Raw genomic sequence first — 12684 nt, forward strand, 5'->3', positions numbered from 1 at the left:
GAGAGAGAGAGAGAGAGAGAGAGAGAGAGAGAGAGAGAGAGAGAGAGAGATTTCCTTCCTTTGGTTTGCTGGCTAGTGTTATTTATTTTGTGTATTTTCTTGGGTGTAGTCAGCCTCATTTGGTTTAGTTTTCCTGTAGTATCTTCTGTAGGGCTGGATTTTTGGATAGACGTTTTTTAAATTTGGTTTTGTCATAGAATATGTGATTTTCTCCATCTATGGTGACTGAACGTTTTGCAGGTATAATAGCCTGGACTGGCATCTCTGATCACTTATAGTCTGCAAGACATCTAGACATCTGCCCAGGCCCTTCTGGGCTTTAGAGTCTCTGTTGAGAAGTCAGGTATAATTCTGAGAGGTCTACCTTTATATGTTACTTCACCCTTTTCCCTTGTAGCTTTTAATATTCTTTCTTTGTTCTATACATTTAGTGTTTTGATTGTTATGTGGTACAATCTATTTGGTGTTTTCTGTAAGCTTCTTATATGTATATAGGCATATCTTTCTTTAGGTTGTGGAAATTTTCTTCTATGATTTTGTAGAAAATATTTCCTGAACCTTGTAGCTGGCAATCTTCATCCTATTATATTCCTATTATTCCTAGTTTTGGTCTTTTCATAGTGTCCTACATTTCCTGGATTTTTGTATTAGCAACATTTAGTTTTAGCATTTTCTTTGACTGATATATTAATTTCTTCTAATATATCTTCTATGCCTGAGATTCTATCTTCCGCCTCTTGTATTCTGTTGGTACTGCTTCTGTCTATAGTTCTCATTCTCTTTCCTAGGTTTTTCATCTCCAGGATTACCTCAGATTGTCTTTTCTTTATTGCTTCTATTTCCATTTTCAGGTTTTGAACAGTTTTATTCATGTCCTTCACCTGTTTGAATGTTTATGGGTTTTTTTGTGAATGTATCTTTAATAAGAATATGCAGTTATTACATTTTGGGAAAAGAGAAAGTCGTTTGAAAATTGGAAACAAACAAAAATGCATACTTGACCTGAGAATGCTATTAGCAAATACACATCATTTGGCTAAAACTTATAAAATAGAAAAAAAAGCATCATGGTATTTCGGATTCTCTAGGAGGTACCTGAATACTTTCTCTCCCTGGTACTGGACTTGTAATTTGGGGATAATCTTTAGTTGTTTGTTTGCAAGGGAAAATGAAAAGTTCTCAGTAAATAGCTCCTTCCCATTTAAACTTCTTTGAACAGGAGAGGTGGACCAGGGCTTCCTTTCAAATTCAGAAATAAAGCAATCTTGATTACACACACAGTCAAAGAATAAAAGGAGTAACCTTTTCTTTTCTCACAAGATTTTTGTATACAGTGATGAGATGCACCTAGAATCACAATGTTTCCTTCTGTTAATGCAAGCAGCATCAGCTGCCATGTGCAAAGCTCCACACATGCAGCAGAGCTTCTGTTGGTACTAATTTTCAACCTGGCTGGGGAACACAGATAAAATGACCTAGAGGACAGGCAAAGGCTGTGATAGTAAGTTTCGGTCTTGGCATGTTTGATTCACTCAAAGCTCCAGTGTCAGCTAGTGGACAGACTTCCTTGCATTGTTTTGCTGCTGGTACTAACATCAGCATCAGCCAATTTTAGCTTGACCAAAAGGTTAGGTCACCCTAAAAATGTAGGTTCTAAACTTATCCTCAATGACATGATATTTGCTGAAATACTGTCTTTATGTCTCTGTTGCTATAGAAGCCAGGACTGCGTTAATGTGCTTCTGTTAGTGGGAGACAGTAGTAAAACTCACTGGGAAAATGCTTTGCCAATATAGGCTTAATATTCTTGGTATTTTTAAATTTTTTATTGGTTATTCTATTTCCTTACATTTCAAATGTTATACCTGTTTGATTGTATTTTCCTCTATATCATTATATTTATTCATTAAGGGCCTCTACTCATTTCATTATACTTTACTGTATTTCTGTAAGGGATTTATATTTCCCCTTTAAAGTCCTCTAGCATCTTCATAAGATTAGTTTTAAGGTCATTTTCTTATGATTCAGGTATGTTAGGATATTCAGGGCATGCTGTAGAAGGATAGATGATCTCTGGTGGTGCCATATAGCCCTGGCCCTTGTTGATTGTGTTCTTATGCTGTCCTTTAGCCATCTGTTTGTTCCTAGTATTAGATGAATATTCCTTATGTCAGCAGGTCTCCTCAGGGAGGCAGGCGCAGTGCCTTGGGTCTGAAAATGGATCTCAGAGAATAGCAAGCTGCTCACCTCTGCTGGCTGTGTCTCAAGTGGATCCGAATATTCCTGGGGCCCCCCACAAACCTCTGCAGGAAGGCAAGCAAGACCATGGGCAAGAATATGGAGGTCAGGGGACATTGAGCATCTTACCTCTGTTGGTTGTGACCCAGGTAGACCTGGCAGGCCAGGGATTGGTGGAGGAGGAATCTAGCCTGGATTTTCTTGGGACCTTGAAGGCCTCCTCAGGAAGGTTGACAGGTAGGCCAAAAGAGAGACATAGCTCACCTCTGGTAGCTTTTCCCCATGTGGATCCAGGTTACAGCCTTAAAATGTAAAATGTAATACTTTAAAACTTTTATGAAATACAACAGAAAGTTTTTATTACTGGAGATAGGAGAAAGGTGTAAATCTGACTCCAAAAAGCCATGAAAAGTCACACCAAAGAAGAAAACATGAAAGTAGGAGGGGGACTTCTTACAAAGAAAGGTTTCAGTAGCAGACAGAGGATGAGAATAGGAGAATTGTGGGTAAAAATGACTAACATTGATTACACATATGTATGAAACTTTCAACAAGTTGAAAAATGTGAATGTATAAATGGGCTATGTCAAGATAAATAACTTTTGCTTTATGAAATATACTGCTAGGAGAATGGGAGGAAAAGCTGGGCACAGCAATTCATCTGTTCTCACATAGAAATGTGCACACATACAAGAACATATAAACACAATTTTAAAACTATATTAATAAATTTTCAAAATGTGAGTTTAGTTGTTTGTTTTCTTCACATATAATGTTTGCTCCATTGCAATTATATACGTAAAAAGTTACAAGGGTAATAGAAGATCCCTAAATTAATTATCTATATACACATTTCATTGACAATATTTACTATTTTTGTTATTTTGTCCTGTAAAAATCTATCTATCCACCTATCCATTTGTGTGTTTTATTTTGGCTTGTATTTTTTATTTTAAATTCCATTTTCCAGCAATTCAGTTTTTTTTATTTTACGAAAAATAAATTTCTAGGAGAAATTGGAAACTTATGTAAGTAACCATTTACCACCAATAGTTTTAGAAATACCAATTTAAAGGACCTTATACCAAAGAACAAAGTTAACATTAGGCAAAGTATTTCATTTTTTAATGCTCAACTGGTTTGTGAAGAAATGTTTCCTTCTTGTTGCAATTTTCTACAAGGGCATTTTAAATTGACAATAAATGCTTTCTCTTCTCTTTCAGGCAGTCTGTCCAAAGAAAGAACACAGATGTTGTACCAATTTGTACTACTTTTTGCTGTATTTGATGAAGGTCAGAGAGTTTCAATAAATTAAACATTTGATTTCCTAAAAGATATCAAATATGTAACAAATAGGTTTATCTAGTATTGGAGAATATAGGCTGCTTATATTCAGAAAAAATAATGTTGATTATAGGAAGACCACAATTATATTACTATTCAGGAGAGAAGTAAGTAGGGGACAGGAATGACTCTAAGACAAAAATGCAACCTAAGCTAATATCCAAAATTTATAAAGAACTCAAGAAGTTAGACACCAACAATCCAAATAACCCAATTTTTAAAATGGGGCACAAAACTAAACAGAAATTTCTCAACAGAAGAATCTCAAAGAGCTGAGAAACACTTAAAGAAATGTTCAAAGTCCTTAGTCATCCAGGAAATGCAAGTCAGAACAACCCTAAGAATCCACCTTGCACCAATTAGAACTGGTAAGACCAAAAACTTAAGAGGTAGTACATGCTGGCAAGGATGTAGAACAAGGGGAACACTTTTTCATTGCTGGTTGGAGTACAAACTTGTACAATCACATTGGAAATCAATTTGGCAGTTTCTCATAAAACTGGGAATAGTTCTACCCAAGACTCAGCTATGCCACTCCTGGGCATATACCCAAGAGATGCTCCACCATCCCACAAAGACACTTGCTCATCTATGTTCATAGCAGCTTTATTTGTAATAGACAGAAACTGAAAACAATCTAGATATCCCTCAACCAAAGAATGGATAAAGAAAATATAGTACATCTACAAAATGGAATGCTATTCAGATATTAAAATCAAAGACATCGTGAATTTATCTGTTGATGGTATATTTTGCCTTACAGGAGCTTTTCAGTTTCACAAGGTCCCATTTACCAATTGTTAATTTTAGCACCTAAGTCATTGGTGTTCTTTTCAGAAAAGAAGTTGTCTCCTGTCCCAATTCATTCAAGGTTCTTTCCCACATTCTCTTCTATTAGATTCAATGTATCTTTTGAGGTACTGATCCATTTGGACTTGAGCTTTATGTAGGGTGATAAATATGGATCTACTTTCATTCTCCTACAGACCCACAGTTAGACCAGCACCATTTATTAAAGATGTTTTCTTTTTTCCAATGTATGGTTTTGGCTTCTTTGTCAGAGATCAAGTGTATATAGGTGTGTGGTTTTACTTCTGGGACTTGATTCTATTCCATTGATCGACCTGTCTGTTTCTGTACCAATACCATGCAGTTTTTATCATTATTGGTCTGTAGTACAGCTTGAGGTCAGGGATGGTGATTCTCCCAGATGTTTTTTTGTTGTTGAGAATTGATTTGACTATCCTGGGTTTTTTGTTTTTCCATAGGAATTTGAGATTACTCTTTCCATGTCTGTGAAGAATTGTGTTGGAATTTTGATGGGAATTGCATTGAATCTGTAGGTTGCTTTTGGTAACATGGCCATTTTCAGTATGTTAATCCTGCCAATCCATGAGCATGGGAGATCTTTCCATCTTCTGAGATCTTCTTTGATTTCTTTTATCAGGGATTTGAAGTTCTTGTTGTACAGGTCTTTCACTTGCTGGGTAAGAGTTACACAAAGATATTTTATACAATGTGTAGCTATTGTGAAGGGTGTTGTTTCCCTAAATTCTTTTTCAGCCTGATTATCATTTGTGAAAAGGAAGACTACTGATTTGTTTGAGTTAATTTTATATCCTACCACTTTGCTAAAGTTGTTTATCAGATGTAGGAATGCTCTGGTAGAATTTGGGGGGTTGCTTGTATATACTATCGTATTAGCTGCAAATAGTTATACTTTGACTTCTTCCTTTCCAATTTGTATCCCCTTGATCTCCATTTGTTGTCTAATACTTCTATCTAGAACTTCAAGTACTATATTTAATAGATAGAGAGTGGCAACCTGTCTTGTTCCAGATTTTAGTGGGATTGCTTCTAGTTCTTCTCCATTTAATTTGATGTTGACTGTTGGCTTGTTATATATTGCTTTTATTATGTATAGCTATGTACCATGAATTGCAAGACTTTTAACATGAAGGGGTACTGTATTTTGTCAAAGGCTTTTTCAACATCTAATGAATGATCATGTAGCTTTTTTCTTTGAGTTTGTTTATATAGAGTATTAAGTTGATGGATTTACTTATATTGAACCATCCCTGCATCCCTAGGATGAAGCATACTTGATTGTGTTGAATGATGGATTTCATGTGTTCTCAAATTCAATTTATGAGAATTTTATTGAGTATTTTTGCATTGATGTTCATAAGTGAGATTGGTCTGAAGTTCTCTTTCTTTGTGTGACTAAGATATCAGAGTAACTGTGTTTCATAGAATGAATTAGGTAGTGTTCCTTCTGTTGCTATTTTGTGGAATAGTTTGAGGAGTATTAGTGCTAGCTCTTCTTTGAAGATCTGGTAGAATTCTGCACTAAAACCATCTGGCCCTGGGCTTTTTTTTTTTTTTGATTGGGAAATTTTTGATGACTATTTCTATTTCCTTAGTGGTTATGGATTGTTTAGTTTACCTGATCTTGATTTAGCTTTGGTACATGGTATCTGTCTAGAAAATCATCCATTTCATCTAGGTTTTCTAGTTTTGTAGAGTATAGGCTTTTGTAGTAGGTTCTGATATTTTTTTTTAATTTCCTCAGTTTCTGTTGTTATGTCTCCCTTTTTGTTTCTAATTTTATTAATTTGGATACTCTCTCTGTGCCCTTTAGTTATTTTGGCTACAGATTTACATAACTTGTTGATTTTTTTCAGAGACTCCACTCTTAATTTTGTTGATTGTTTGTATTGTTCTCTTTGTTTCTAACTGCTTCATTTCAGCCCTGAGTTTGACTATCCTATCTTGGGTGTGTTTGCTTCTTTCTGTTCTAGAGCTTTCAGGTGTGCTATTAAATTGCTTGTATGGGATCGCTCCAATTTCTTTATAAAGGCACCTAGTGCTATGAATTTTCCTCTTAACACTGCTTTCATTATATACCATAAGTTTGGGTATATCTTCATTTTCATTGAATTCTATAAACTATTTGATTTCTTTCTTCATTTCTTCCCTGACCAAGTTATCATTGAGCAGAAAGTTGTTTAGTTTCCATGAGTATTTGAGCTTTCTGTTGTTTTTGTTGTTATTAAAGACTAGCCTTACTTAGTCCATGGTAATATGATAGAATGCATGGGATTATTTCTATCTTCCTGTGTCTGTAGAGGCTTGTTTTATAACCAGTTATATAGTCAATTTTGGAGAAGGTTCCATGAGGTGCTGAGAAGTATATTCTCTTGTTTTGAGGAGAAATGTTCTGTATCAGTATCTATAACCAAATGCTAAATCCATTTGGTTCATAACTTCTATTAGTTTCACTGTGTCTCTGTTGAGTTTCTATTTCAATGACCTGTCCATTGATGAGAATGGGGTGTTGAAGTTTCCCACTATTATTGTGTAAGCTTCAATGTGTACTTTGAGCTTTAGTAACCTTTCGTTTATGAATGTGGGTACCCTTGCATTTGAGGCATAGATGTTCAGAGTTGAGACTTCCTCTTGGTGGATTTTTCCTTTGATTATGAAGTGTCCTTACCCAACTCGTTTGATAACTTTTGGTTGAAAGTATATTTTATTGGATATTAGAATGGCACTCCAGCTTGTTTCTTGGGACCATTACACTGTTATCTTCTTATTTGAGGCCATGTCGTCTTGATCCTGACAAGTCTTTCTCTTTTTTGTTTTTCATACTGTTTTTTTAAAAATTTCCTGAGTAATTTTCAGCTTTTGTTAGTTTTGGAGAGTAGTTTTGGAAGCCTTCAACTTCCTGGGGTTTCCATGCTACAAAAATAGGATAAAGCAACTTATGACAGGACAAGAACTGACAACCCCTTTTAAATCTATCATCTAACTTACAAAATGAAATTCTTGTAGCTTAAAGTAACTAGTTTTTTTTCCCTTCTCCTAGTTATCATTTGCCATTATTCCTCTATCATTATCAACAAATACAAGGAGTGTTAGTTGGTTTGGAAAAAAATGTAATTTTTTTCCTCAGTGACTCTGAATTTGTGTTTACTTTGCTGACAAAAATTCAGTGTCAAAAAAATGAGGAAAAGAAAGAAGGAAAGGGGGAATATAACTCATGAAACAGCTCATCTGACTTTTTCTTACCAGGGAAGAGCTGGCACTCAGAAACTAACAATTCTTATACACAGTCTATGGATTCTGCATCTGCTGGAGCCTGGCCTAAAATGCATACAGTCAATGGCTATGTAAACAGGTCTCTGCCAGGTATGTTCACGACTGTCCAACAATTCTCAGGGTTTTGGGACTTCAAAACTGTAAGTCTTTTCTGCAGCTTCCAGAGACTTCTACATCCAATGAATTCTGCCCTCTGGTTTGTTTGTTTGTTTGTTTGTTTTGTTCATATAGAAAAGAAGAAGAATTAGACTAACAATAATACAGCGATATCTTTAACAGGGATCTAAATGAAAGATTATTTTCAAGCTATAATTTAGAGCTTTAGTAAATATTAAAAAATGTTATCAGCCATGGAATGCCTTAGCAACTGAATATATACTACAGCAAAACTTAAAGAGTAAATTAAAGAAACATATTTATGTCATTTAGCAGTATGTTAGTTATTTGTTGCTTTGACAAGAGCTGTTGGTTTGGTAGTACCCTAACTTCTGTGGTAACTGTTTATAAGTTAAAGTAACAGTAAAATTTATAGGGTTATTTCATCCAGCCTATTCTAGCAAGTACTTTTAATTTTATGATCCCTAATTATTTTCCATAGCTGTCTTATTCCCATTTTACAGGTCTGATTGGATGCCACAGGAAATCAGTCTATTGGCACGTGATTGGAATGGGCACCACTCCTGAAATACACTCAATATTTCTTGAAGGTCATACATTTTTTGTGAGGAACCATCGTCAAGCTTCCTTGGAGATATCACCAATTACTTTCCTTACTGCTCAAACACTCTTGATAGATCTTGGGCGCTTCCTGCTATTTTGTCATATCTCTTCCCATAAACATGGTACTACTATTTTGGTTCTTAAAAATAAGTAGTATAAAAGATTCCATCATAATTTTAATGACATTTCCTGGGCAGTGTACAACAATACAATGTGTTGCAGAAATAGCATTGTACAGTTACAATTATATTAAACTTCAACTGAAATCTTCAAATGTAACAATTTTTACCTTGAATATAGAAGAACTTTATTATTAGCACAATAGTATTATGGGTTTTTGGTTAAATGTCTATGACAGAAGGAGATGTAGTTTAGGAATGAATAAGAAGGAAAGATGAAGCACAGGCAGTTAGTGGTTTCATAGCCTGATCCCATTAACTAGGCTTCAGTACTGTGAGAAGAGGTAAAGAGATGATTCTATCAGAAATCTAGGGAAATGAGGTATCATATGAAGTTTTTGAGGATTACCTGATGGAGGTTTTGCAAAGGAGTTAAGAACCTGTGTAAACAAATTTGGGACAATTGTGCCTACAGTGTCAATTCCTGGTCACATGACTTGGTAGGTAGTAGCTATGAAAATTCATATTGAATAATCCTTTTACTTCAATTCTCCTTCTTGTGCATTAACTCTTAATTTTTTGTCTTGGATCAACCTAATAACTTTTTCTTCGTTATGTCCATTTAAGGCTGCCTTAGTCTGTTATATTGACAGAGTAGAATATCAGAAATAGGGTAATTTGTAACAAATAGAAAATTATTGTCTCACACAGTTCGAGAGCCTAGGAAATCCAATATTAAGATTTTGTCATTTGATAGGAGCTTTCTTTCTGTGTTATAGTACAGGAAAATGATACACATGGCAGACAAACAAAAGAGAAAGATGAAGAGAGAGGGAGAACATAGAGAAATAATCTCTTTCTGAAATAACAAGCCATTCTTGAAGTAACAGAATTAGTCCATCCATGAGATAGAGATGAAATAAACGGTTCTGAAGAGAAATACTCATATATGTTCCAATGTGTTATATTAATAAATTTCGAAGTAGAAATGCCTATGAATATTCATGTATATTGTTATATTAATGAATTTTCGAGACGGTTCAAATGTATATAGATTATAGTTCAATAAAATGGCAAATCCAGAAACCAACAAGTACTATAATTCGTATAGGAGAGTAACAAAACTAGTACTTATTTGAATGAGAGACACTTAAGAGAAATTATTTAAATCATAATAATAAAGGACAATTCATAACACTTAACCCAAGAAAGTTAAGAACATTGTTTGGTTTGTCTGACTACAGATGGCATGGAAGCTTATGTCAAAGTAGATAGCTGCCCTGAGGAACCCCAATGGCAAAAGAAAAATAATGAAGAAATGGAAGATTATGATGATCTTGATTCAGAAATGGACATGTTCACATTGGATTATGACAGCTCTCCTTTTATCCAAATTCGCTCGGTTGCTAAAAAGTACCCTAAAACTTGGATACATTATATTTCTGCTGAGGAGGAAGACTGGGATTATGCTCCTTCAGTTCTCACCTTGGATAATGGGTAAACACCGTTGGACTCTTGGTATTACTCTGCCTTATACTCACATTCATCTTGTTTAAGCCAGTGATTCCTTAAAGCATATTTAAAAGCTAATATGTCATGGGATCAAATGGTAAGGATGTTGTAGTATCTGCCATTCTACTACTATGCTAAAATACCTAAATAAGTGTCAATTTGTAAATGGGAAAGTTTTATTTTGACTTTTGGATTTGGAATTTTCAGTCTGTGGTTGCTTAACTACTGCTTTGAGCTTGGCACAGCACAAAAATTCACAGTAATATGCAAAATGGAAGGGACCTATTCCATACAAGAAACAAAGTGAGATAAAAGGGGTGTAAGATTCCAATATCATACCCAATATCTCTTCAATGGCATGCCCCAAATGACCTACGTTCTTTCCACTAGGCTTCAACTCTTTCTCTTTTTTTCAAGGTTTCACATTTATTTCAGTAGTTTAGCAAATATCTACACACACACACACACACACACACACACACAGCCACAGGCAGTGAGAGGCAACACAATGATAGCATCTCTGTCTTGCCCATGCCACAACACACAGCAGATGAGGGACAAGACCAGTTCTCAAACTCTCATGCCCTCAGCGCCTACTCACCTGCACCCACACCACCAGGATCGCCTCTACTCTGCTGTCCAGGCAAGGTGAAGGACCTGATCTCCCAAACACTGCATAGGATCCAACTTTTAAAGATTCTACCACGTCTTACTAGCTCCATACCCTTGTGACTAAGCCTTTAACACTTGTTCATTCTGTGGCAATTAATAGAACATGAGATACTAGCATAGGTAAGGCTGAGACTACTTATACATTTCTTGATCTTTGTTTTGAGTAAATAATATTAGAAGTGTGTTTTTGATTATCTAAAAGTTTCTGACCTTGCCCCTAATCTTTTTGCCTCTCATACAGAAGTTATAAAAGCCAGTATCTGAGCAATGGTCCTCATCGGATTGGTAGGAAATATAAAAAAGTCAGATTTATAGCATACACAGATGAAACCTTTAAGACTCGTGAAACCATCCAGCATGAATCAGGACTCTTGGGACCTTTACTTTATGGAGAAGTTGGAGATACACTGTTGGTAAGTAAAGGGGAACAATGAGATTGTTTCAGAAATAAGAAAGTATCTTTGCTGGAGAGACAGGTCAGTGGTTAAGAACACTTGTTATTCTTGCAGAGAAACTGGGTTTAGCTCCTAACATTCACATGGTGGCTTAAAGCCATTTGTTGTTGGGTTTTTTCTCCTTTTCTTTCTTTTTTTATTGGCTATTTTATTTATATTTCAGATGTTATCCCCTTACCCAATTTCACCCCTCCCCAGGAACCCCCTATCCTAGACACCCTTGTCCTGTTTCTATGAGGATGTGCCCCTACCTGCCCCCCTCAACTCCCACCACCCACACTCTAATTCCCCCACACTAGGCATCCAGCCTTCATAGAACCAAGGATCTCCTCTCCTACCTATGCCCAACAAGGCCATCCTCCCCTACATATACAGCTGGAGCCATGGGTCCCTCCCTATGTGCTCCCAGGCTGGTGGTTTAGACCCTGGGGGTTCTGGTTGGTTGGTATTGTTGCTCTCCTCATGGGGCCACAAACCCCTTGAGCTCCTTCAGTCCTCTCTCTAACTCTTCCATTGGGAACCCCATGATCAGTTCAATAGTTAGCTGTGAGCATCTGCCTCTGAATATGTCAGACTCTGGCAGACCTCTAAGGAGACAGCTATATCAGGCTCGTGTCAGCATGCACTTCCTGACATCCACATCAGCATCAAACTTTGGTAACTGCACAGGCTCTGGACAGCCCCTCCTTCAGTTTCTGCCCCACACTTTGTCTCTATATTTGCTCCAATGAGTATTTTGTTACTGCTTCTAAGAAGGACCAAATCACTCACACTTTGGTCTTCCTTCTTCATGAGGTTCATGTGGTCTGTGAGTTGCATCTTGGATATTGCAAGCTTCTGGGCTAATATCCAATTATCAGTGAGTGAATACCATGTGTGTTCTTTTGTGATTGGGTTACCTCACTCAGGATGACATTTTCTAGTTCCATCCATTTTCCTAAGAATTTCATGAATTCATTGTTTTTAATAGCTGAGTAATACTCCATTGTGTAAATGTACCACTTTTTTTTGTATCCATTTCTCTGTTGAAGGGCATCTGGGTTCTTTCCAGCTTCTGGCTATCATAAATAAGGCTGCTATGAACATAGTAGAACATATGTCCTTGTTATATGTTGGAACATCTTCTGGGTATATGCCTAGGAGTGGTATAGCTGGATCCTCAGGTAATGCTATGTCCAATTTTCTGAGGAACTGCCAGACTGATTCCCAGAGTGGTTGTATCAGCTTGCAGTCCCACCAACAATGGAGGAGTGTTCCTCTTTCTCCACACCCTCTCCAGCCTCTACTATCACCTGAGTTTTTGATCTAATCCATTCTGACTGGTGTGAGGTGGAATCTCAAGTGTTGTTATGATTTGCATTTCCCTGATGACTAAGGACACTGAACATTTCTTTAGGTGCTTCTTGGCCATTCATGTTTCCTCAGTTAAAAATTCTTTGTTAAAAAAAAAAAGAGTCGGCCCCTGCCTGGTCCCTGGGACTGGAGCAGACACAGAGTCGGTCTGCTCCTGTCCTGTGGAGAAA

General features: G+C 36.4%; 1 protein-coding gene across 1 annotated transcript in view; it reads left to right on the plus strand.

Moving 5' to 3' along the window:
* LOC114637101 (coagulation factor VIII) overlaps positions 1-12684 on the plus strand; it is a 99572-nt gene that overhangs the window by 12173 nt on the left and 74715 nt on the right. Inside the window, exons 2-6 of the mRNA XM_028785254.1 lie at positions 3462-3530; positions 7657-7773; positions 8304-8525; positions 9767-10019; positions 10948-11119. Coding sequence (XP_028641087.1) covers positions 3462-3530; positions 7657-7773; positions 8304-8525; positions 9767-10019; positions 10948-11119 — 833 coding nt within the window. The remainder of the gene's footprint in view (positions 1-3461; positions 3531-7656; positions 7774-8303; positions 8526-9766; positions 10020-10947; positions 11120-12684) is intronic.

This window comes from Grammomys surdaster, unplaced genomic scaffold, assembly GCF_004785775.1.
Source record: "Grammomys surdaster isolate TR1022 unplaced genomic scaffold, NIH_TR_1.0 125178, whole genome shotgun sequence".
NCBI lineage: Eukaryota > Metazoa > Chordata > Mammalia > Rodentia > Muridae > Grammomys > Grammomys surdaster.